This window comes from Podarcis cretensis (assembly GCF_951804945.1).
Source record: "Podarcis cretensis genome assembly, chromosome: 16".
NCBI lineage: Eukaryota > Metazoa > Chordata > Lepidosauria > Squamata > Lacertidae > Podarcis > Podarcis cretensis.
In genome coordinates, this window is record NC_137186.1 from 27237318 (window position 1) to 27261301 (window position 23984).

General features: G+C 44.8%; 2 protein-coding genes across 5 annotated transcripts in view; both read right to left on the reverse strand.

The window, feature by feature from the left end:
- Positions 1-839: 839 nt before the first annotated feature.
- LOC307204986 (transmembrane protein 17B-like) lies at positions 840-7385 on the reverse strand. Its single transcript, XM_079957238.1, is given in 5 exon segments — positions 840-1386; positions 1388-1630; positions 3551-3664; positions 4555-4658; positions 6958-7385. Coding segments are annotated over 5 exon segments (657 nt in total). The 5' UTR covers positions 7076-7385; the 3' UTR covers positions 840-1308.
- Positions 7386-11781: 4396 nt separating this feature from the next.
- AIFM3 (AIF family member 3) overlaps positions 11782-23984 on the reverse strand; it is a 72975-nt gene continuing 60772 nt past the window's right edge. For 2 of the 4 annotated variants that reach the window (XM_079956703.1, XM_079956705.1), the window contains 3 exons: positions 16583-16687; positions 15223-15243; positions 11782-14174 (listed from right to left, as the gene is read on the reverse strand). In XM_079956703.1, coding sequence (XP_079812829.1) covers positions 14135-14174; positions 15223-15243; positions 16583-16687 — 166 coding nt within the window. In that variant the 3' untranslated portion in view covers positions 11782-14134. The remainder of the gene's footprint in view (positions 14175-15222; positions 15244-16582; positions 16688-23984) is intronic. The other 2 variants (XM_079956704.1, XM_079956706.1) reach the window with 1 other exon arrangement.

Here is a 23984-nt window from a genome sequence, read left to right on the forward strand (position 1 = left end):
GCAGGAGCAATGTCGTTGAAGAGCTGTTTCGGCCAGCACCCAGTCCGGTTCCCCCAGAGTTCCTGTCCTTGCCCGGCTCCTCGCTGTGGACCCTGCTTCGCCCGTGGAGGACTGTCTGCCAACCCTCGACTCAGGTCCTGGACCTCGCCCCATGGTAACCTCCCCCCTGGACCAGCACAGTATTGCAGGGGGTTGGACTAGATGACCCTTGGCACCCTTTCCAATTCTATGATTCTGCAAGGGTCTCTCTCTCTCTCTCTGACTGTAAACTGTGTATTGGGGCACATGGCAACAGGTGCTCCATCAAGTACTCAGGTCCCAGGTCAATTAATAAAATTAATTTATTATTATTATTATCACCATCATCAGTTTATTAATCACCTTCTACACAATCCTTTCAAGGCGATGTACAATCATAATAAAAACAGTTTAAAACACACGCACGCATATTCCCAGAATGGTTTAAAAATCAACCCCTCTTCCTAAGGAACTATGGGAATTGCAGCTCTGGGAGGGGGAAGAGGGGCTTGCCTAATAACTCTCAGCACCCTTAACAAACAAACACATCCCAGGATACTTTGGTGGAAGTATCAAACATCTTCAAATGCTGTGCAAAGGCCGGGATAAAGAGGAGCATCTTTGATATACGATGAATCATGTGCAATGATGATGCCTGACGCAGCTGTGTAAGAAGGGAGTTCCACATCTTTAGGGTTTGCCTGCATATTTATTTCTTATTTAATTTGAAATATACTCAGAGTCGAGTGTGGATTTCATGCTCTTTATTCAGCTCATAGTAGTGAGGAATGCCAGTTCCCCCAAACTGTCTGCTTTATATACATTATTTACACAATGGGCCCCATGTGATTGGCTAATTCTGGGATTCTCCTGTAGGCCAATCAGGTTGTGGATTCACTTCCACCTGGTGCTGGATTGGGTGGCTCTTGCGGACCAATCAGACTGCTGCATTCTGGATCCTATTGTTCTAGGACCAATCAGGCTGCTGCATTTTGGATCCTATTCAACTCAGTACATAACATAATTATTGCATTTATATCTCACCTTGTTCTCCAAGGAGCTCCAGGCAGCATACACAGCCCTCCCCCATCTCAGTTCAGTCCTTACAACAACCCTGTGAGGCTCTCAGGTTGGCCCGGGAGACAGGGTCTCGCCCGGGATCACCCAGTGAGCTTCGTATGGCCGAGTGAGGATTTGAACTCTGTTCTCTCAGATGTTACTTGACGGCAGCATGCTGGCCCTCGGTGAGGACCACAAAGGGAAGACACACACACCCCGCCCGTCACTCATTTAGCGCCCCTGTGCAGAAAGCAGGGCGGAGACAGGGCTGACGGACAGCCGAGCCCCCTGCTGGCTGCCCCTCGCACCCAGGCCCAGCTCGTCCGGGCCCCTCCTCGAATTGCTTCAGGTAGAACTGCCTGGCTAGCTGCCTGGTCATCCCCTTGAGAGCAAAGACAGCCGCCGTAATCTCGGAGGCAAGGAAGAGGAGGAGGACCAGGTGGACGGCCGTCTCCAGTGGCAGGCGGATGATGTGCTCATCGGTCAGGATGAACAGCAGGACGGGCGTCTCAATCAGGAAGGAGAGAAGGACGAAACCGGCCAGTTCCGGGACCTGCGGGAGCCAAGGAACAGAGAAAGCTGCTTTGTACCCATCCATCCAGCTCAGTATTGCCTACACCAGGCTTCCTCAGCCTCGGCCCTCCAGACGTCTCAATTCTTATATTGACTTCAGTTCCTTCTTATAATTTCTTACAATTCTATTTAATGTTATTCTTGTTATTCTTTGCAAACTTTAGCAACCCCACCCTTTGTTTGAACTAGATGTCCCTTTAAAAATTCCTTCGCCTTACAGTATAAAAACCTGTGATTGGAAACACTCTGTATCAGTCTTTAACATCAGCAGTCAGGGGCGCTTCAGCCCTGTTTTTGATTTTCTGCCTGTTTTTGACTTTGTTTTTTAAAATAAATTTTATTAGTATTTTCCAAACAAAAACAACAACACAAGATATAAAAAAAAAACAATACACAACACACAAAAATCAACATTTGAAAACTAAAGAAAGCAACAACAACAACAACAACAACAAACAAATCCATATCTTACAAGTTAATATTATAAACACTAAAACAACAACAAGACATTGACTTCTACCAATCCCACAGAACCTCCTTTATCTCTCATTGTGTCTTCCTGTTTTCCTGTTTTCTTTATCATCTCTATCCTAACATCTAGATATAAATCCTTCTTTCATATCCTTTCACTTCACAAGGTTATTCCAGACTCAGCCAGATTTCTGCCCTCGAACCTTGACTTTTGAGGTATTCATTTAGGCACTCCCGTTCTTTTTTTTACTTCACTTTTTGGTTTTTGTCTTATTATGTCTGCCAATTTGGCTAATTCTAAGTATTCTAGGGGAGAGTGGCTATGTAAGCTCTCAGAGTTTCTGCCTGTTTTTGAGTTTGTTTGACACTTAAACAGCTTATCTCGTATTCCTTTGTAAGTTTTTCTTAAAACCTTTTGTGTAAACTCAGGGATGCGTTTCAGCCCTGCTCTTGAGTTTGCTGGAAATCATTGAAACCCATTTATGGTTTATAATGTTTTCTTAAATAGAGCTATGTTTAAAACTTGTCACTAAGGTTTTTATACCTTTTTTGTAAACTCAAGGAAGCGTCTCAGCCCTGCTCTTGAGTTTGTTTGATATCGCTGAAAATCATTTAAGGTGTAAAATTCTTTATTTCCTTCTGAGGAAACTGATTAGTTCAGTGAAAAGAGTTTTGCAGCCGGCATCTCGTTAAGTCTTTGTTTAATTCTAGGTTATTTTTTCCCTTTTTAAATTTTTTTTATTCAACTCTTTAGTTGATTACCTCTCGTTTCAGGGATTTTCACGGCAATTCTTTTGTTTTGTGTAATGGTCTACACTGACTGGCAACGGCTATGCTGGGTTCTAGATAGGGGAAATTCTAGCCCTACCTGGAGAGAGTTCAAGGCCACATCCCAGCAAGGCAAAACACAATGAAGGAGGGTGCGAAGAAAAGAACAGGGGCAAGAGAAATTGATGAACTATGCAGAGCTGGCTAAAATAACATATAAACTGCGAGATAAGGACAATTGTGACTTCAAAGAAGAATGGGAACTTTTTACAAATTACTTAAAAAGACAAAAAAATGAATTGGACTCCTTGGCAGGTTTTGAATAAACATACACAAGTTTATTGATTGTTAACATAGCAGATAGATAATATAAGGATTTCTATAATTTCACAGTATGCATTTGTGTTGAAAAATCAGAGAGAGGAGCGGAGGAAAGTCTGGGGGGAGGGCTTGATGGGGAGGGGGAAAATAATGAATATGATTTGATATTTTGATATGTTGAAATTGTTAATAAAAAAAACTTTAAAAAGAAGGAGGAGGAGGAATGCGAAGAAGAGAGGAGAGTGGCCTGGAGAAAATCCTGGGGGCCAGGCAAAGAGGTCTGGAGGGCCACACTTGGCTCTCAGCCCTAAGGTTCCTCATCCCTGCCTTGAGGCCTTACCTTCTCCTGCAGATTTCCGATAAACCCCAGGTAGAGCCGCAGGCCTTCGGCTGAGATGATCATCAGGTATGCACTGACCAGCAGGAACTGATAGTAAGCGGGCAGTAGGCTATACTGAAAGGAGGGTAGAAAGTGAGAGAACTAGTTGAAAACAACAGTCCTGTTCCATCTAACTTAGAAAGATGGGATTGTAGAGTTGGAAGGGGACCCTAGGGTCATCTAGTCCAACCCCCGGCAATGCAGGGAATCACAGCTAAAGAATGTTCAGCAGATAATAATAATAATAATAAATTTTATTTATATCCCGCCCTCCCCAGCCGAAGCCGGGCTCAGAGCGGCTAACAACAATAAAACAGTACAAAAGTACAGCACAAACAACACTCTAAGAGATGACACCCCCCCAAAAAAAAACACCTGACCCCAACAGCTTTGGGGTTTCAGGCTGGTCTGTCCCTCCCCACCTGGAGATGCCAGGAATTGAATCTGGGGTCTCCTCCTTCTACGTGTAAGGCAGATGTTCTTCTGCCAAACAACAGCTCAGGTTAATAATAATAATAATAATAATAATAATAATAATATAATATTTATACCCAGCCCATCTGGCTGGGTTTCCCCAGCCACTCTGGGCAGCTTCCAATACAATATTAAAATACAGTAATGCATCAAACATTAAAAGCTTCCCTAAACATGGCTGCCTTCAGATGTCATCTAAAAGTCTGGTAGTTGTTGTTCTCTTTGACATCTGGTGGGAGGGCTTTCCACAGGGTAGGCGCCACTACTGAGAAGGCCCTCTGCTTGGTTCCCTGTAACTTGGATTCTCACAGTGAGGGAATCACCAGAAGACCCTCAGTGCTGGACCTCAGTGTCCGGGCAGAATGATGGGGGGTGGAGATGCTCCTTCAGGTATACTGGACCGAGGCCGTTTAGGGCTTTAAAGGTCAGCACCAAAACTTTGAATTGTACTCGGAAACGTACAAAGAAAAGGGGGGGGGAACCCTGACTACCTTCAGTTCCAGCATGACCCCCTCCGACAGGCACCAGAACGGGGAGAAGAAGGCATTGAAGTACAGCATCATCTGTAACGGCAGACTGGAAAGCACCGTGTGGTCTGGAAAAGACGCCCAAAGTTTGCAGCAGCAGCATCTCAGGGAGAAAACAGCCTCCTCTGGACCCGTTTGCCAGTGGCGCTGTGTTTTTTCTCATTAGAGCTTTGGATAAGGCACCTTGCCAAGGGATTGCCCAAAGGTTGAATACAAGGTCGGCAGTTAATACAATTCAAAATGACTGTGAAACAACCAGAGGCTCTTGCATAGCTTTTAACTTGTTGAATTTATATCCCACCGTTATAAACATCAACTTGGTTTGGATTACAGCTTCCCTACGAGACCATCTTGCCCCATGCATTCCCCATTCAACTGCTCTGATCTGCAGAGCTAGCACTTTTACAGGTTTTTAAGTGATAACCGCACTTCGGAACTCCCTGCCGATTGACATCAAGTAGGCATATTCCCGGTACTCTTTTCGGCGCCTGCTAAAAACGTTTTGGTTTAGGCAAGCCTACCCAGACATGTAGAATGCTGACCTGTGTTTTACTCTGGGTTTTCACTTACTGTTGACTTATTATTGTTATTTTTGAATGTTTTAAACAGCTGCTTCTAACCAGTAATTTGATTCTTTTCGGAAACCGCTTTGAAGTGTTGTATATCAAGCGGTACAGTATATAGGAATTGTATTCAACTGAACTGAATCAAAACCAATTTATTAAATCATATTAAATGTTTTGATGAATTTGCTTTGAGCCAGTGTGGTGTAGTGGTTAAGAGCGGTAGTCTCGTAATCTGGGGAACCGGGTTCGCGTCTCCGCTCCTCCACCTGCAGCTGCTGGGTGACCTTGGGCTAGACTTCTCTGAAGTCTCCCACTCCACTCACCTCACAGAGTATTTGTTGTGGGGGAGGAAGGGAAAGGAGATGGTTAGCCGCTTTGAGACTCCTGAAGGGGAGTGAAAGGCGGGATATCAAATCCAAACTCTTCTTCTTCCTTCTTCTTCTTCTTCTTCTTCTTCTTCTTCTTCTTCTTCTGCTTCTGCTTCTGCTTCTGCTTCTGCTTTTGCTCTTTGCTTTCTTTTTTTCTTTCTTTTCTTAAAATCATTTTTATTTGATTATACAAATATAAAATTATAACAATACAACCATACACATACACATTTAAAGATTTCCCTGAATCTCTGGACTTCCCACCTTCCCTTCAGTGGGTCCTATTATTAAACCTTTTCTATTGCATCTTTTTCAATAGTCCATACTTTATATAACTCCATTTTCTCCCTAGTACTTGTTTCCTTACAAGTGTTATTCCAATCCTGCTAATGTTTTCATCTGCTTACAGTGGTCTCCAAGATAAATTATAAAATTTCCCCCATTCTTTGTTAAAGTTTCCGGTCAGTTTTTGCCATTTTGGCATAGTCCAACAGTTTAATTTGCTTCTTGTCTTGGCTTTTGTAATATGCTGTCTCGTTTTGCTGTTATAGCGATTGCAGTGTTTGTTGTTCTCAATGCTGTTGTGAGCCGCTTTGAGCTCAACATTTGTTGCTGGAAAAACAGAACCCATTCCTGAGATAGCTCAGCCAGTAGAGCATGAGACGCTTAATGTCAGGGCTGTGGGTTCAAGCCCCATGTTGGGCAAAAGATTCCTGCATGGGGGGGGGGGGAGCTGGAATTAGATGGCCCTTGTGGTCCCATCCAACTCTTACGATTTTATTATTCCAAATATTAAATCAGATCAAATAAACTATAGAACCACAGAATGGTAGAATCATAAAATTGTAAATAGATGCTCTGCCACTGAGCTACAGCCATGGAGACCACCCCCTTGGGAAGGGCTTGCGTCGGAATCCTTGTTTGCCCCAGTTCAATGTTAAGCAGGGGCCAGCAAACTTTTTCAGCAGGGAGCCGGACCACTGCCCCTCAGACCTTGTGGAGGGCCGGACAATAGCTGTCAACCTTCCCTCTTTTTGCGGGAAATTCCCTTATTCCAGCGCTGTTTCCCGCTGCTTCCCGCTGCTACCCCGGATTGTCCCCAGGACCGGTGAGGCCCCAGGACTGTCCCCAGGACCGGTGAGGCTGCTGATCCCTTGTTTTCAAATCTGAAAGTTGACAGCTATGGGCCGGACTATATTTTGGAAACAAAGAAAAATGAACGAATTCCTTTGCCCCACAAATAACCCAGAGATGCCATTTTAAATAAAAGGACACATTCTACTCATGTAAAAACACGCTGATTCCCGGACTGTCCGCGGGCCAGATTGAGAAGGCGATTGGGCCGCATCTGGCCCCCGGGCTCTAGTTTGCCTACCCATAGTTAAAAGCTTTCCCAGATCTTACTAAAGCCCACTCCTCAAATCTCATTGTACCTGGGTGGTAGCTCTGTGCCAGGCCGCAGTCGCCAGTCTTGTTGTTGATGAAGAGGGACCCGCTGAAAGTTGTCAGCCCTCTCCGCAGGTTGGGAGGCAGCAGAGTCTGCAGGGCCATCACCCCCAATGCATGGGGGGGTCGCCCCCTGTCCCCCCACCCACCCTGCTGCTCTTGACCTGAATCAGGCAGTGCTGGGAAAGAAGATCTGCTAATTGCATTAGGAGGCTGGGCAGCACAGCTGTCACTCAGACATAAGGCTGGTGGAGGTTAATCCGGCTGTGCTGGGAGGAGGGGAAAACCCAAAAGTTTCCTGGTTAAGGTTGTCACATCTTTCTTTGCCCCTTTTCTAGTGCATTTTTGGAGAGATGTTGCCAACTTTTCGCCACTCCTATGCCTTTATGAGCACTTTCTGCCTATGGATCTTAGCAAGTGATGCAGAAGTCTCCCATGCTGTTATTTATTTAATAATAACAATAACAGTAACAACAACAATTTATTACTTATACCCCGCCTACCGGGCTGGGCCAACAAAACATTAAAAATACATTAAAACATCAGTCGTTAAAAACTTCCCTAAACAGGGCTGCCTTCAGGTGTCTTCTAAAAGTCAGATACAGTGGTACCTCAGGTTAAGAACTTAATTCATTCTGGAGGTCCATTCTTAACCTGAAACTGTTCTTAACCTGAGGTACCACTTTAGCTAATGGGGCCGCCCACTGCCGCTGCGCCACCACCACACAATTTCTGTTCTCATCCTGAAGCAAAGTTCTTAACCCGAGGTACTATTTCAGGGTTTGAGGAGTCTGTAACCTGAAGCGTCTGTAACCTGAAGCATCTGTAACCCGAGGTATGACTGTAGTTGTTTATTTCCTCGACCTTCCTCCCAAAGGAGCCCAAGTTTTCAACTACACAAAGCAATTAAAACATCTAAAAATTGCAACACAGATGTTGACAGGGAAGAGATCTCTACTGAAAAGCCTTGTTGGAAGAGGAATGCTTTCAAGCAGGCACTGAGAAGACAAAGGGGGCCTAATATTTATTGGAAGGGAATTTCAAAGGGTTGGTGCCACCACACGTAAGGCCCTGTTTCAGTGAGGAGAAAACCTCCTGATAAGATGTTGTCAGCAGGAGCCCCTCACTCGCAGATCGACTGGGTATATAAGGGCTGAGGTGATATTTCAGGTATCTTGGTCCTGAGCTGTACAGGCCTTTATAAACCAGAATCCAACCCCTTAGCCTGGTAGGTAATTGGTAGGGCTGGCTGGGGTTGTTGGTAGTTGTAGTTTAAGGTAGTTTAAGATGTAGTTTAAGGTGATCTTCTGCTTTAAATTTTAGTGTGCCAAATCCTCGGAGCAGGGACCTTCTGCAATGTGTAAAGCAAGGCCATGACAGAAGTAGATTGGGATCTACTAATCTACTGGTCGCTCTTGGGGGAATGTGCAATAATAACTTTTCAACAATAAACCTGACCCCCCCCCCAAAAAATACTCTTTTCTTCTCCCAAATCAGGCTGCTGAGATGAAGAAAGTTTGAAACCAGGAATGTCTTTTTGAGTGATAGGACTCTGAACCCAGTTTTGGAACTGAAAACAAATTCCTGTGCTCAGTGCATGCTCAGAGGCACCCCATTCCTCCGTTCTGCCAGTATGCTGACATCCTCCCTCCAAACTGCTTGCCTTGCATATGACTCCAGTTGATAGATTCCTGGACGCTAGCAAAACCAAAAACAAGTGGATTCTGGGACCCAGAAGTCTGCCCAGCCCAGCTGTAAACCTCTTGTGATAAAATTGTGGATCTCAACACCCAGAAAGCCCGCTCTGCTCTTGTGTCTTTAAGAACAGCTAGATCTGCAGCGATGAGCCCATGAAGATTTTCATAGCGTGGAGATAAACACAGCCAATCTGTTCACATCAGCACGTTCCAGCTGCTGGTAAAGGGCAGATCCCGCAAATGTGAAGCTCTGCAGCACAGATTTTAACAGGGATCCAAGAGAAAAGGAATATGCTCTGGTTATCTCCCATTTGGGGTACACCAATGAGCTATATATGGGGCTAACTTTGAAGGTGACTCAGAAACCACACCTAATCCAGAATGCAGGCACCAGACTGGTGACTGGGAGTGGCCACCGAGACCACATAACACCGGCCCTGAAAGATCTACATTGGGTCCCAGTATGTTTCTGAGCACAATTCAAAGTGTTGGTGCTGACCTATAAAGCCCTAAATCAGCGATTCTCAACCTGTGGGTCCCCAGATGTTGTTGGACTACAACTCCCATCATCCCTGAGCTCTGGCCTTGCTAGCTAGGGGTGGTGGGAGTTGTAGTTCAACATCTGGGGACCCACAGGTTGAGAAAGGCTGCCCTAAATGGCTTCAGTCCTGTAAACCTGAAGGAGTGTCTCCACACCCACAGTTCAGCCCAGACACTGGGGTCCAGCTCCGAGGGTCTTCTGGAGGTTCCCTCCGCGAGATGTGAAGTTACAGGAACCAGGCAGAGGGCCTTCTCGGTAGTGGCACTCACCCTGTGGAATCGCCTCCCAGCAGATAACCAATTTGCATGACTTTCCAAAGACATCTGAAGGTGGCTGTGAATAATAATAATAATAATAATAATAATAATAATAATAATAATAATTTATTTATTTATACCCCACCCATCTGGGTGGGTTTCCCCAGCCACCCTGGGTGGGTTTCCCCAGCCACCCTGGGTGGCTTCCAACAGAATTCAGTGGTACCTCAGGTTACATACACTTCAGGTTACATACGCTTCAGGTTACAGACTCCGCTAACCCAGAAATAGTGCTTCAGGTTAAGAACTTTGCTTCAGGATGAGAACAGAAATCATGCTCCAGCGGCGCGGCGGCAGCAGGAGGCCCCATTAGCTAAAGTGGTGCTTCAGGTTAAGAACAGTTTCAGGTTAAGAACGGACCTCCGGAACGAATTAAGTACTTAACCAGAGGTAAAAAGGTAAAGGTACCCCTGCCCGTACGGGCCAGTCTTGACAGACTCTGGGGTTGTGCGCCCATCTCACTTAAGAGGCCAGGGGCCAGCGCTGTCCGGAGAAACTTCCGGGTCACGTGGCCAGCGTGACATCGCTGCTCTGGCGAGCCAGAGCCGCACACGGAAACGCCGTTTACCTTCCCGCTGGTAAGCGGTCCCTATTTATCTACTTGCACCCGGAGGTGCTTTCGAACTGCTAGGTTGGCAGGCGCTGGGACCAAGCAGCGGGAGCGCACCCCGCCGCTGGGATTCGAACCGCCGACCTTTCGATCGGCAAGCCCTAGGCGCTGAGGCTTTAACCCACAGCGCCGCCTGCGTCCCTTAACCTGAGGTACCACTATACTAAAAACACAATAAAACTTCAAACACTAAAAAATTCCCTAAACAGGGCTGCCTTCAGATGTCTTCTAAAAGTCAGATAGTTGTTTATGTGAAAGGAAGGAAGTCCTTCGTGTGGGACAGAGTTAAACTGAGGAACTCGCTTCCTGCAATAGACAGTGATAGCCACCCGCTTGGGTGACTTTAAGAGAGGATGGGACAAATTCTTTCGAGTATAAGGCTATCGATGGTTACTAAACATGATGGCTATGCTCTGCCTCCACACTTGGGGCAGCAGTTGCTTCTGAATTCCTGTTGCTGGGAACCACAGGAGGACTCAAATTTTGCTTGCCAGTTTTTCAGAGATATCAGGCTGGCCAAAGTGAGAACAGGATGCTGGACCAGATAGGCTATGGGCCTGATCCAGCAGGGCTCTTCTTACTTTCTGAATTGTACTGGATCAACCCAGTAGGGATAGGGGATTCTCTCAGTTTCCCAGGCTTGCATTCATTTCACCACATCAGCACGTTACTACACATTTTCTTCTAATAAATACTTCTTTGCAAGCTTTTTTCTCTGATATAATGCATTTTTATATTGTTGGTTTTACATGTGGCATGCTTCCCCCTAGTAGAGGCATATTTTTGAACATTTCTGGGTTATCACCATCACCATCATCATATTTATTTATACCCAGCCTTTTCCTCAGCTTAGGACTCCAGGCAGCTTACACAAATTAAAAGAACACAGATAAAATACAAAACGCTAAAAACATATCAAAGTTAATCATTAAAAATGGAATTAAACTCTTAATAGAATTAAAGCAATATTTAAAAAAATACTGGTAATAAAAACAGCACAGCCCCTTTCCTTTAAAAAAAAACCCAGGCATTTCCTCCCCAGAGAATTGCTTCGCAAAAAATTCAGAGAGGTGCAACATTGGAAGAAGATGTGTGCGTCATTTCACAAAGTGTTTCGGGAAGTGAGATTTATGTTCACATTGAAAAGCAAACTGAGGGGGGGGGGAACCCCACACTCTCCCTATAGGAAATAATTCAGAAAGCTTTTCCCTGTCCCCCCCCCCCCCCAGCATTAAATAACAGGGAAATACATTTGCCCTGGTTAAATCAGGCAGAATTTAAAGGCAGAAGAACAGGGCAAGTAAAAAGAAAGGTACCGTATTTTTTGCTCTATAAGACTCACTTTTACCCTCCTAAAAAGTAAGGGGAAATGTGTGTGTGTCTTATGGAGCGAATGCAGGCTGCGCAGCTATCCCAGAAGCCAGAACAGCAAGAGGGATCGCTGCTTTCACTGCGTAGTGATCCCTCTTGCTGTTCTGGCTTCTGAGATTCAGATTTTTTTTTTCTTGTTTTCCTCCTCCAAAAAATAGGTGCATCTTGTGGTCTGGTGCATCTTATAGAGCAAAAAAATACAGTAGAAACCCTAGGAGGGGGCTATTTTTGGCCGAAGCATCCACACACAATCCAGAGCAGTTATCACACCAGCCTTGTGGTTTAATACATGAGTTTATTAATAACCTAGGTGGGTGGGGGAAGAGGGCAAAACATGAGATGGCTAATTTATTTTGCATGACGTCCTGTGGCAAAGCGAGTGAAACGCAAGCGAATGTGGGCAGTTGAAACGCAGGGCGGGCAAAATCCAGTCAGCATTTCTTTTCACCCTTCAGAAAACACCCGCATGAACTCAACAGGTCTTCCTGTTCCTCCAGCCCCACAGAGCCAAAAACAAAACAAAAAAACCCATCACAGTGGCAGAATTTCTGCCTGCAAGCAGTTCTAAAGCACCCCCAGGCCTCTGTCAGGAAGGTGGAAGATGGAGGGCCTATGATTGGCAGCCCAGTTAGTGGCGAGGAACATCAAAGTCTGGCAAGGGGCTAGTCCTGTTAGAGGAGGAGCTTCGGCTGCAACTTCACCTGGTGCTTGGGGAAAGAAATTTAGCATGTTCCAGCCACACGAAGAGAACCTGGAGTTTCAGGTTTCAAAGTGTTTCCACTTTAGTGTTGACACCCATGATGGCCTTCTCATTTCTGTTGTGACGTTCTCCTCCACTGCCGCCGAGTTGCAAGGAAACGGTGGCTGCTGGTTCCTAGAAAATACAGCTGATTGCCCTGAATTAGGAAATTGCATTCCAGGGGGCTGGGCTAAATGACCCTCAAGTTCCCTTCCATTTCTACAATTCTAGGATTTGATGGGCTGGATTATTAGGCGAGGTGCAGCCTGCTTCCATACCCTCGAGTCCCCTTGTCCCTTGATGAGCAAGGTGATAACTCAGGGGTTTGTTTTGCCCGTTGCAAAAAGAAAATCGACACCCCGTGCCGAGCAGAAGAGACAGTTCTGCAGTCTGAAGAAACGACGCCAGAGGAACACGTGCATTATTGCATTCCAGAATTTATTCTGGCGTACTAATTTGGAGGGTGACCAAGGCTGCTGATCCTTCCCCTCGCTTGCTCCTCCAACCTCTCTGACTTCTGGCACTCTTTCAAGCACATCTTGGCAATCCTTAGGGGCTAGAAACCTGGTTAAGGCAAAACAAAAGGAAAGAAAACATAGTGATCTGGAAGCTGGGTCCTGTGCCTCTTCTGTATTCCGGAAGAACGGCAGAGAGCAGGCACAACTAAGCTTGGCAAGAAAGGGCTTGCTGCAAGGGAAGGAAATGCGGGGGGGAAACATGGATCTCACTAAGGATAGGTGAATCTGTCCATTTCAGTTCCTCATTTTCCAGTCTTGAGTGGAGTTGACCATATCTCCACACCACAAGTGGTTGTGTTGCTGTTCCTTAAGTCCTTGTGAAAATTCGCCAGCATTTTCACGCAACATTCTATTATGCAATTTTGCTTCATGCATCCGGTTTTTGCAAAGATTCATGTGTTTGGTTTTTGCAACACAATGCACTATTGTGTGTTATTTCCTCTAATATATGCATGTTTATGCACAGTTATGGATTTCCGCGCTTGACCGGAGAACTGCATTACAAAATTCAGAGAAGGGCAAATTTTGAAAGAGGGCTGCGGTTCGGTTCACCTGCCGTTTTCAGAATGTGCAAATTGGGTACGTTCACCTTGAAACATGAACTGAATCAGACACCTCTCCCTCCCCCTCCCGATCCCTATGCAAAAGACCAACAGATCTTTGGCACAGCAGGCTTGGGCAAAGCTGTTCGAAAGGGAACATAGAAAGGTGAGCCAATCCTCCATATTAGTTTCCCTTTGATCGCTGCTCTCTCTCTCTCTCTCTCTCTCTCTCACACACACACACACACACACACAGAGGTTTGTGGCTCGCATAAAGGAAGACGGCTTAACGGGCCTGCAGGAAGCGCCTCAAGGACGTGGTTCAAAAGAACCGCAGTAGCAATGGAGTAGACTGGAAGGGCGGTTGGAATGTGGACGGCGAGCAGCACAGCCAGCCACTGTGGGATGCGGCCAACACCAATCCGTGGAGATTTCTCCCTGTAGAAAGGGAAGCCTTTGAGGTCCACCAGCCCTCCACTCTGCTCCCAAGCAAGCATGTAGGTGTGACCCACATTTTCCTCTCCCCCACCCCACCCCACGGCTCCGCTGACTTCACGGCACTTATCTGACTTGGCCCTAGATAGCCGTGGCAACTCAATAAACCCCTAAGTGGCCCCTTTTCCTTCTGGTTGCTTCAGGGAGAGGGTGTGTTTAAGCCACTCTGAGGCTACAGCAGTTGATCTCAGCATGAATGGGGTCCTTGGAAGGCGTAGGAAGAGAATGGTTATGGAAACAGTGCCAGGTTTGTCAAAGTCACTGGTAAAGGTGTGTGGCATCTTGCCCTCTGGTGACTGCAGGGTCTGTAGGAAGCCAGTGATTTCTGGGGAGGTTAGGAGCCCTTTCCAGTTAGCCAGGACATGTCTCCAGTTCTACAGGAAAGACAAAACCAACAAACAAAGCAGGATCGTTGTAGCAATACTTTCTCAACTCCCAAACCAGCAGCACAAACATTGGAGTGGAGGAAGGCAATGTTTCTGAAGCAGACTGAAAGCACAAAGAGCAAAGAATCATAGAAATAGACCTGTCAAGTTGGAAGGTGTGGGAAATTGCAGTCAAACATAACTATACACGAGCGCTAGTTAGTGCATGAAGGGGTTAAGACCATAGATTTCTGTTCCTAGACTCAGCTAGGTCATGACCCCTCTCCTCCATGAGGGAGGAAGTAAAGCTGTTTTCTCTTCCTTTCTCTCACTTCTCTTCCTGCCATGGACCAGAGCGAACATGTCTGAACTTGATCCAAGTTCAGACAGCATATCTGAAACTATATTGTGTATTTTGTGCCCAAGAGTAACTTGGGTGCTGCATGGAACAATGCATGAATCAGACCTTTGGATTTAGTAAGTAAAGTTTTTAAACTTACTTAAGAGTGTGTGGTCTGTTCATTGCTAGAGAGGTAGAGGGAGGGGCAAGAGTTTTAAGGCAGACGAATCAGGATAAGCAAAAGGGTTTAACAACCTATAATCCACACTATGCTGCTGCTGCAGAGTGTTTTTAAACTTCCTCTCCAGTGAAGGGGAGTCTACCACCTTCTGAGGTCATCCGTTTCATTGTCCAATGGCTCTTAGTGCCAGAAAGTTCCTACTAATGTATCACTGGATCAAATTCATCTATTTTATGAATTAAACCAAATAGTTTTAATTGAATCTTGAATGAACATGCACTTAATCCTTACCATTTTGAATTTTATTCTATCATTTTCCTCAGTGGGTTGTCCAAACTGCTGTTGTGAATAATCCTTTTTATAGGGCATGGTAGGGGGCACTGGGGGGGTGAGCTTGTGGAAGCAAGGGAGCAGCGACCCCCAAAAGTTTGAAAACCACTGATTTAAACAGATTAAAAAGCGAAAGTTGGGTTGGGGGAAGAGAACAACTCCCCCAAACTAGCAAGCTGAAGAGACACTGACTAAAATATACCTACTTGCCATAGCGGATGAAGAGCCTTAAATTGCAGCAGTAAAGAAAGAGAAAGAAAAAGAAAGTAAGAAAGGAGAGAAGAAGAGACTCAATATTTGCTACCAGCGGGACTGACCGGCTTCACAGCTCATACTGAGGACTACATATTCTTCCTCAGTTCTAAAAAATTTAAAGCCCTGCACAGAGCTAGTCCACTTCTCTGGCTTCCCACTACAACCGTAATGGCTAGAAACTCGGCTTTGTTTTTCAAGTGGAAATTATCAACATTATAGGCCAAATTCTGAGCTTATAATATTGATAATCTCAGCTTCCGCTTTAAAAGTTTTGCAGGATACATATTGGTGGGGGGTGTTTCCCCAAAGTTTATTCAATAACCGTTGCTCACAGGAAGCATAGCTGTCAAGCGTCCCTTATTTGGCGGGACAGTCCCTTATCCCAGCACCGTGTCCCGCTGCTGTCCCTTATTGATGATGTCCCTTAAATTTCCCGGGTTTCAAAGGAAGCAGCTCCTCTCCCTCCCTCCCTGCCGGCCAGGGAGGAGGGAGGCTCCAACTGTGCTGCTTGGCTGTGTTGCTCACCCAATAAGGAGTCTAAGAATGACTGGGAGGTGGAGCTTGCATGCCTTGTGCCAATCAAATCGGCCGCGTTGCTGGGGACTCGCCTTTGCTCAGCGTTTCCCAGCGGAGAGGTGACGTGGTTTTCCTTGCTGCATCCCCTTTACTGGGTTGCTGAGCTATGGGAACCACCACTTGAGGCTTTGTTTGGCTACTGGCTGACTAAAATCCCTTATTTTGGCTGCTGATCCCTTATTTTCAAGGCTGCTGGTCCCTTATTTTCAAATCTGTAAGTTGACAGCTATGACAGGAAGTTGCTCACTCCTCTTCCTACTGGAAAATCAGCCAGCCTAGCTCCTGATTTTTCACTCAGTGCTGGCCCAATGCTGATCAAGGAAGTGAGCTCCCCCCACCCAATATCACTACATCCATTTCCGGGAGGGGGGGGGGATTCAATTGCATCACAAGTGGGAAATGGACGAGAGCTCTGCCAGAAAAGAAAAACAAAGAAGCGGCAGGTAAACTTTTCATCTGATACTCACAAGCTTGAGGACTAGAACCTTGCATTTAAAATGAGTGACAAGATCCACCAGATCTGTACCCCACATTATGCTCTATTTGTGGGGCAGTTGTGGGACACAGACAGCCCAGACCAGATTGATGCCCTTTAAAACTTGGTGGTGGATCAGGACTTGAAACCCCCTTTTACTTTTTGGGCTGTCAATCAACTTTTCAATGAGGAAAGAAAGGAAACCAAACAGTGGGTGCTTTGAGGGAAAGGCCGGTCTCAAACCGGCGGTTGCAACTTACTCCACATCTCGTTTCCGGATGGCCCTGCCAGCTCCCATGACATCTGCAACCTTGGAGACCAGAGGGTCGTAGTTCATGCTTGCCACAGCAAGCACCTCTTCATTCCTGCAACGAAAGATGTGAGGATTTGGAGACTGACGGAGAAGGAGAGGTGGAGATCACAGAATCCCTGACAGATGGCCACCCAGCCTCTCAAAATCTCCAATGAAGGGGGACAAGCAGAAGAAGACACCTTCACCCTGGTATGGCTCCCCTTTATCACATACACAGCCCAACAAGATATGAATGAATGAATGAGTTTATTACGGTCATAGACCAGAGAAACATGGAACAACAATAGTTTACAAAGGGAGCAATGGTGTCAATCTAAAAAAAAAAAAAAAAAAAAAAAAAAAAAAATTGTAAAATTATACATAAAAAGCAACACACATGCACACACACACACACACACACACACATATACACATTTATGCACTGCAATATATGTATAGGCTTAAAAGATAAGGGGGCTTATCCAGGGGTCAAGTCTTTTACTTTTTTACAGCTAATGCCCTCCGCTTGATCGCAGCCGCAGAAAATTTGGCCACTTTCAGTGTTACTTCTGGGTTTTTATCTCCTAGTAGGATTTTCAGCCGCTGAAGTTCAGATCGACCTGGAAATTTCTGAACGATGGGGGAGATAAACAGTGACCTAATATCCCCGTAAAGGTCGCAGTGTAGCAACACATGTGAAGCCGTTTCCACCTCTTTCAGACCACATGGGCAAACTCGTTCAGCATAGGGTTTGCCCTCGTATCTGCCCTTTAGTAAGGCAGATGGCAGTACATCAAATCTGGTAAGGGTAAACGCCCGCCTGTATTTTGCGATTTGTAGATCCAGCAAATATGGTGTTAGATTAAACCCTTTTCCATAATCTTGGATAGCTGGATATTTATCTATCTTGCTCATATGATCCTGAAGCTCTGCATCTCCTATTCGCTGGCTCACCATCCTTTTAGCCTTTTCAAAACCTGAGGCTATAAGTTCTTGTGAGGAAAGCCCCAGGCCCTTCAATTTTTCATAAAGCGACACTCTCCATTTAGACTGAAACGGGTCTAATAGAGTCAATGGAGCCACTCCCACTGGAAAAAATATAAGTTTTAGCCAGAGGTGAATCTTCAAGATCCATATCCTGGCATTAATAGAGAGTTGACCTACCTCCAGCCTAATGGCTGCGTTGGAAACGCAGGTAGGTAACCCTAGTAGGGAGCGGTAAAATTTAGTTTGTACAGATTCCAGGGACTTAAGTTTTTGACAATTAAATATCTGGGTGCCATACATCAGTTGTGGAAGTATTTTTGCGACAAAGACCTGGGAGGCAGCAGGAACATATTGACCTCCTTTTCTGTAGAAGAATCTTATGATAGCTCTAGAAGATCTTTGCGCATTTACAATGGAATTCTTAATCTGATGGCACCAAGATCCCTTCTCATCAAAGATTATTCCAAGGTATCTAAAAGATGTTACTTGCTCAATAGGTTGGTTATTAATTTTCCATTTATGTCGGAGTTTTCTCTTGGAGAACACCATAATTTTTGATTTAGTGTAATTTATTATTAGGTCTTCAGCTTCGCAATACTCTGTAAGAGCTCGTAAAAGTTTTCTTAGGCCCACACAAGAGAAGGAAATAAGTGCCGCATCATCTGCGTACAAAAGGACTGGAATTGGTATATTATTTAGGTTTGGGGGGTGAGTACTTGCTTCCTCCATCTTTCCGACTAAAGAGTTTATATAGAAATTAAATAGAATAGGGGCAAGAACACAGCCTTGCTTGACACCATGGAAACTTTGGATTTCCTTTGATAGGTTCCCATAACGGTCGCATCTAACACGGATCCGAGTATTTTCATGTAATCTACGGATGAGAAGCAAAAGACGTCTGTCGATGTTTGTGGCATTTAATTTTTCCCAAAGTCTGTGCCGGGGTATCAAATCGAAAGCTGATTTGAAGTCTATAAAGGCTACATAGAGGGAGCCTCCTTTCTTTGAGGTGTATTTCTCCACTAGATGTTGCAATACCAGTCCTTGGTCTAGAGTTGATCTATGTGCCCTGAAACCAGCCTGGGCTTCCTTAAGGATGTGCTCTCGTTCCAGCCAGTCCGCAAACTTTTCACGTAAGTGAGTTGCATAGAGTTTGCTGATGATGCTTAAGAGACTGATTGGTCTGTAATTGGCTGGATCAAGTTTACAGCCTTTCTTGAATATGGGAACGATGATTGCCAATCCCCAGTCCTCTGGTATTATTGCTGTTTGATCTATGCTGGTGAATAGGCTGGCAAGGACTGGTGCCCACCAGTCAATATTGGCTTTAAGAAGCTCAGGAGAGATATTATCTGCTCCCGGGGCTTTTCTGTGTTTGAGTGCCTGAATAAGCCTCCTGACCTCCGCAACCGACACCGGAGGCCACTCGTCACCTGCCTCACACTGTGTTAGTGGCTGTGTCAAAGGCAGAGCTGAATATGAAGATTGGAAAAATGCCTCCCATGTCCCTGCAGGTATAGTATACTCCACTTCTGAGGAGGTAGATCGCACTCCATTTGCTACCATTCTCCAGAAGGTGGCCGAGTCTCTCTCTCTGGATGCATCTATTAGGCATTTCCATTCTCTTTTCTGTGCCAGGAGTTTTTTGTTTTTGATCAGGATTTTATAATTTCGTTTATCTACAAACCAGACCGTGGGGAGTTGGGGTAAGTTGGCAGATCTATAATTTTTGTATTTTTTCAGTAAGTTTAGCTTCATGTCCTGACATTCTTGATCAAACCAGGGTTTGGAGTTTTTATATACTGAGGATTGCCTACTTGACCTGTTCCTTTTTTCCTTCAGGGAATCTTGAAGGAGTGAAATTAACTCCTGAAATAAATTTATTTTTAATTCATGGCTTGAGGAAGTTATAAGGTTATCTCTCTTAATGAGGAATTCCTTTGAACACAGCCTACTTGAAATTTCCTTATGCAGTTCATCTGTCCATCTGATACGAGAATATCTGAGCTCCAAAGCTGTAGGGCTCGAATGTTCGATTTTCTCAGCGCAGGATAAATCCTTTCCCGCAACTACGAGTGCACTTAATGGCAGATGGTCACTGTCTAAGCGCTCCTCCACTTTGCATTCCAAAACTTTGTTTTGAAGATCGTACGACACGATTATATAATCAATTGTGGAGGCGCCATTATTAGATATAAATGTAAATTCTCCGACCTTCTCCCCCTCAGTACGGCCATTCAGTATAACCAAGTCCAACTTGTTGACCAAGTGTAATAGGCATAAGCCGGCATAATTGCAGCCTTTATCCTTGGAGGTTCTAGCTGGTATTAAGTAGGCTTCCTCTATAATGGGGGCTGTTTCATGGAAATGGGCATACAAGGCCTCATCAGATTGTCCAGTTCTGGCATTTAGGTCGCCTGCCACCACTACAGAGGCATCAGGAAATTGATTTGATAGTTTGTCAAGATACTGTTCTAACTGAGCCCAGGTATTTCTTATCAATCTTTTCTCTCTTTGTGGGGGTAGGTATACGTTAATCAGCAGCAAGCTGTGGGTTCTCCACTGTACTTGCACAGCTGTGGCCAGATGGTCTAGTGGGTCTAGTTTTTTAAATATGGCCCTTAGCCTTGTTGAGATTAAAGTAACTAACCCACCTTTAACTCGCCCCCCTCTAGTACTTAAGAGACCTGGGAGGGAGAACGCAGAAAAGCCATTTAACTCCACTTCACTTGTGCTCCAGGTCTCCTGGAGAAACACAATGTCATGTCTCTGAATATATTTAACAAAGGATTGGTCAGAAGTCCTCTTTTGCCAACCTGCAATATTCCAAGTTAGCAGGGCAAGGTTGCACGTTGTCTTGCCAAAAGTTGATCTTAGTCAATTTGCCTTTAAAAGGTTTTTAGGGCCTATCTTTTTATTTATTGGTTGAATTTTGTTCATTTTGGCAATGTCCATAGATGTATTATCACCCAGATACTCAATGGAATCGATTGAAGGGTGCAGCGTGCTAACATTAGTGATCAGTACTCCTTTTTTTGGCGAATCTACCTTAGGGTGTTCTATTTGTCTGATACCAAGTTCATCCTCATCCAGGTATCTCATGCTAGTCCAAGAGCGCGTTGTAGTTGTCATAGGGATGGTTTCCTTCTTAGATGGTAGTTTGTTGCTGTCCCTTACACACTGTGTTAGATCTGTTGCTGTCAGATTTATTTCTGCAGCTGCAGAGATATTGTAAGGGTAGTCTTTCATGGTTGCCATAGGGATGGTTTCCTTCTTAGATGGTAGTTTGTTGTTGTCCCTTGCGCTCTGTGTTAGATCTATTGTTAACAGGTTTATCTCTGCAGTTACAGAGGTATTATAGGAGTAATCTTTCATGGGGTCTGTCTTGGCTTTTTCAGGGAGGTTCTCTTTCTTTAATTGGTCCGTTGCCGGATCTTTCTCTCTCACTTTTTCCTGAACATTCATCTCTGTTAGCTTATTTCTAAGGGTCTCCAATCTTCCCAAGATCTCAGATTGGGCAAGGAAAGGCAACAATCCAAACTGATTTATTAATGCCTTTTCTTCTGGATAGAAGTTATCAGTCCCCTCATTAGGCAGTCTCATCTCCTGTCTTAGTTTCAGGGACCCTTGCTCAGTATGTTCCAGTTTGTCTTTTGAGTGTCCTCTCTCCTCCTTTGCTTTACAAGTAAATCTTATCTCAGCTGTCGTAAGATCATCAGAAAACAAATTCAAACATGTGCTGTTTTCAAAATATCTTGTTACCGTTATCCTTTTCTTTAACAGCAAATGTCTTGATCTATATATATATTTAGCCAAGTTTTGATCTTTGAAGGAGGCAATCACTCGCAGAGAGTATCCATTGTAGAATATGAAATCTACTGAGATAATGTCATTTAATTTTATTTTCCCTGGCAGCATATCATCTAAAGTATTCACAAAATGCACCAAGCGTTCTTTCTGTGTGAGGAAGCCCTTTGGCTTCGGGTAGTTTAGAAAAGCCAACTTCCTATCTGCCAGTATCAGTTTCCATCCTTTATCCTGGGACAGATCTTGCCCTGCTACTGGCTCATCTTGAGATCTGCCATAATCAATGGTATGGGGTGAGTCTTCTTTAATATTTATGGGTCCTTGAGGTTTCAGCATAGAGCACCCGGGTAGTGATTCCGTTACCTCACTTATTTTGTTGGGCAGCAATGGTGTTTCTTTCAAGGACTTCAGCTGGATCTTTTTTCCTGGATCCACACTGTTGTTCTCTCTGCTGCCGTGTGTAGCAGATTTGTTAGAGTTTATTTTTGATTTTGTTGGAATCAGCTTATATAGTCTTTTCCAGCATACTTTACATGCACGTCGGTTTATGACAGATTTCCTTGTAGTTTTTATGTTCTTACTTTTCTTTTTAGTTTCAGCTTTCTTCTTATGAGATCTCTTACTGATACCTCGCTTCTTTTGATTTACTTGGGTAGGAGATTCAGTTTTAGGGACAGAGACATACAACCCTATGTCCTTTCCTTGGTATAAATGATTTTCCACTGATGATCCTTGTGTGCACTTGCTGGTTGCTAGTTGCTTTGTATATTCTGACTCTTGAGGGATGGTTGGTGGGTCAACACCATGAGATTCTGAGCCTTTAGCTTGGAGGGAATAATTTTCCACTAGTGTCAGGAGCAGCCCATTTGTTATTGTTAAATATTTTTTCATAGCTGCCAGATCCAGATTTATAGAGAGCAGCCAGTCCTGAGGATAGCAGTCATTGTTTTCCGTCTGGGAGCCCATAGATGAAGTCTGGGTTTTCTGGGAGTTTCGGGTTTCTTCCTGTAACTCTGAGGATAATATCTCAGCCAAGACTATTTCATGGGCCAGGCTCATTGTATTTCTATTTTGGTTGTTATTCTCCGAGTCCTGTATTCCTCTAGAGAAGGTTGAGTGATCTTGAGCAGCAGAGGAAAAAAGAAGGGCCTCATCCTGCTTCGACTCAATCATCTCAGCCATCTTTTGCTCGTTTCCATTTCCATTCTCGTTGTCCCTTGTATGTGAAAAGTATTGCGTGATTTTACTCTGTTTCTCATAACACTCCTGGAACAATGGACTTGTCGCTATCCCCAGGTCCTTACGTTTCTTTCTAGTAAGTACCATTTGTAAATCTTTGTTACCAATCAGGGGTTATTCTTCCTGTTTCAGAAACTATGTCTCTTAGGAAGTCAAAAACTCCACCCAGCTGTAGACTAAAGTCCAAATTGAGGCAAGATTTGGGGTGGCTGTTTGTAATTTGATAGCTTATAGTTCAGAGCATAACACGGAGTTGGCAATAAATTAGCTGTCACCCGTTTTCCTTATTATCGGACAGACTTGAGGAGAGTGGCGGCGTGGGGAGTAAACCCTCCGGACATTAAGATAACAAGAAGGGCTTTGCTGGGGCTGGATAGGGAAGGAAGGGAGGAAAGCTTGAGAGTTCTTCCGTCGGCTCCCAGTGTCCTTTTACTGATAGAAGCTGATAGAAGCTGATAGAAGCTGGGGGTTTTTTCAAGCTGCGCCTCTTATCAGCCTAATTTGCTGAAGACGCTCTTACTCATTCCGACAGGACTCGAACGGGGGACTTGTTTCAACCCCATTTTACGGTGTTTCCGATCACCCACCTTGAGTTTTTCCTTTCTCAGTGACGGGGTCCCTTCACGGCAGGGGAGTCAGGCCAGACCTCTTTTCCTTCCCCTCTCACTCGTTTCAAGAGACTACCCAGCTCCACAGCACCAAAGCACGGCGGGGGGTGCGGCAAGGCAGCAAGGCTAAAGCTCGAGTCCGGTGATAAAACAATAAAACAATAAAACGCTAATGCTAAGAAAAGCGAAGGCAGTGTTGAGGAGATGACGCAGCCACTAACTCATTACAATTAAAAGATAAGATAAAAGATAAACCCCCAAAGGGTTTAAAAAAACTACTTAAAACTACTTAAAACTATATCTAAAAGCAGACGAGGTTAACTAGGCTGCTACCTTCGTCGCCATCTTACTCCTGGAATACTACAAGATAATGACAGCAATCCACCAACAGCATACAAATCAATATGGATAACCTGATCCAAAACACCCACCCACCCCACTCACACATGAAAACAAAGACCACCACAGCCAATCACAAACAAACAAGGCCAACCCCAACCTCTCTCACCACCAAAGGAACACAAGTGAACAGCAGAGAACCTGCACAAGCAATGCTGACACCAAACCCTACATACACTAAGCAAAATAAAAACATCGCCACCCGACCCCACCCATCTTCCACCCCTCTCCCCCTTTTCTTCCTAATGTCTCAACAAATGAAACTGATTTGCAAAAATGTTATGTGGAAAACATACAAGAGAGGGACATTACACATACTTCTGCAAATCA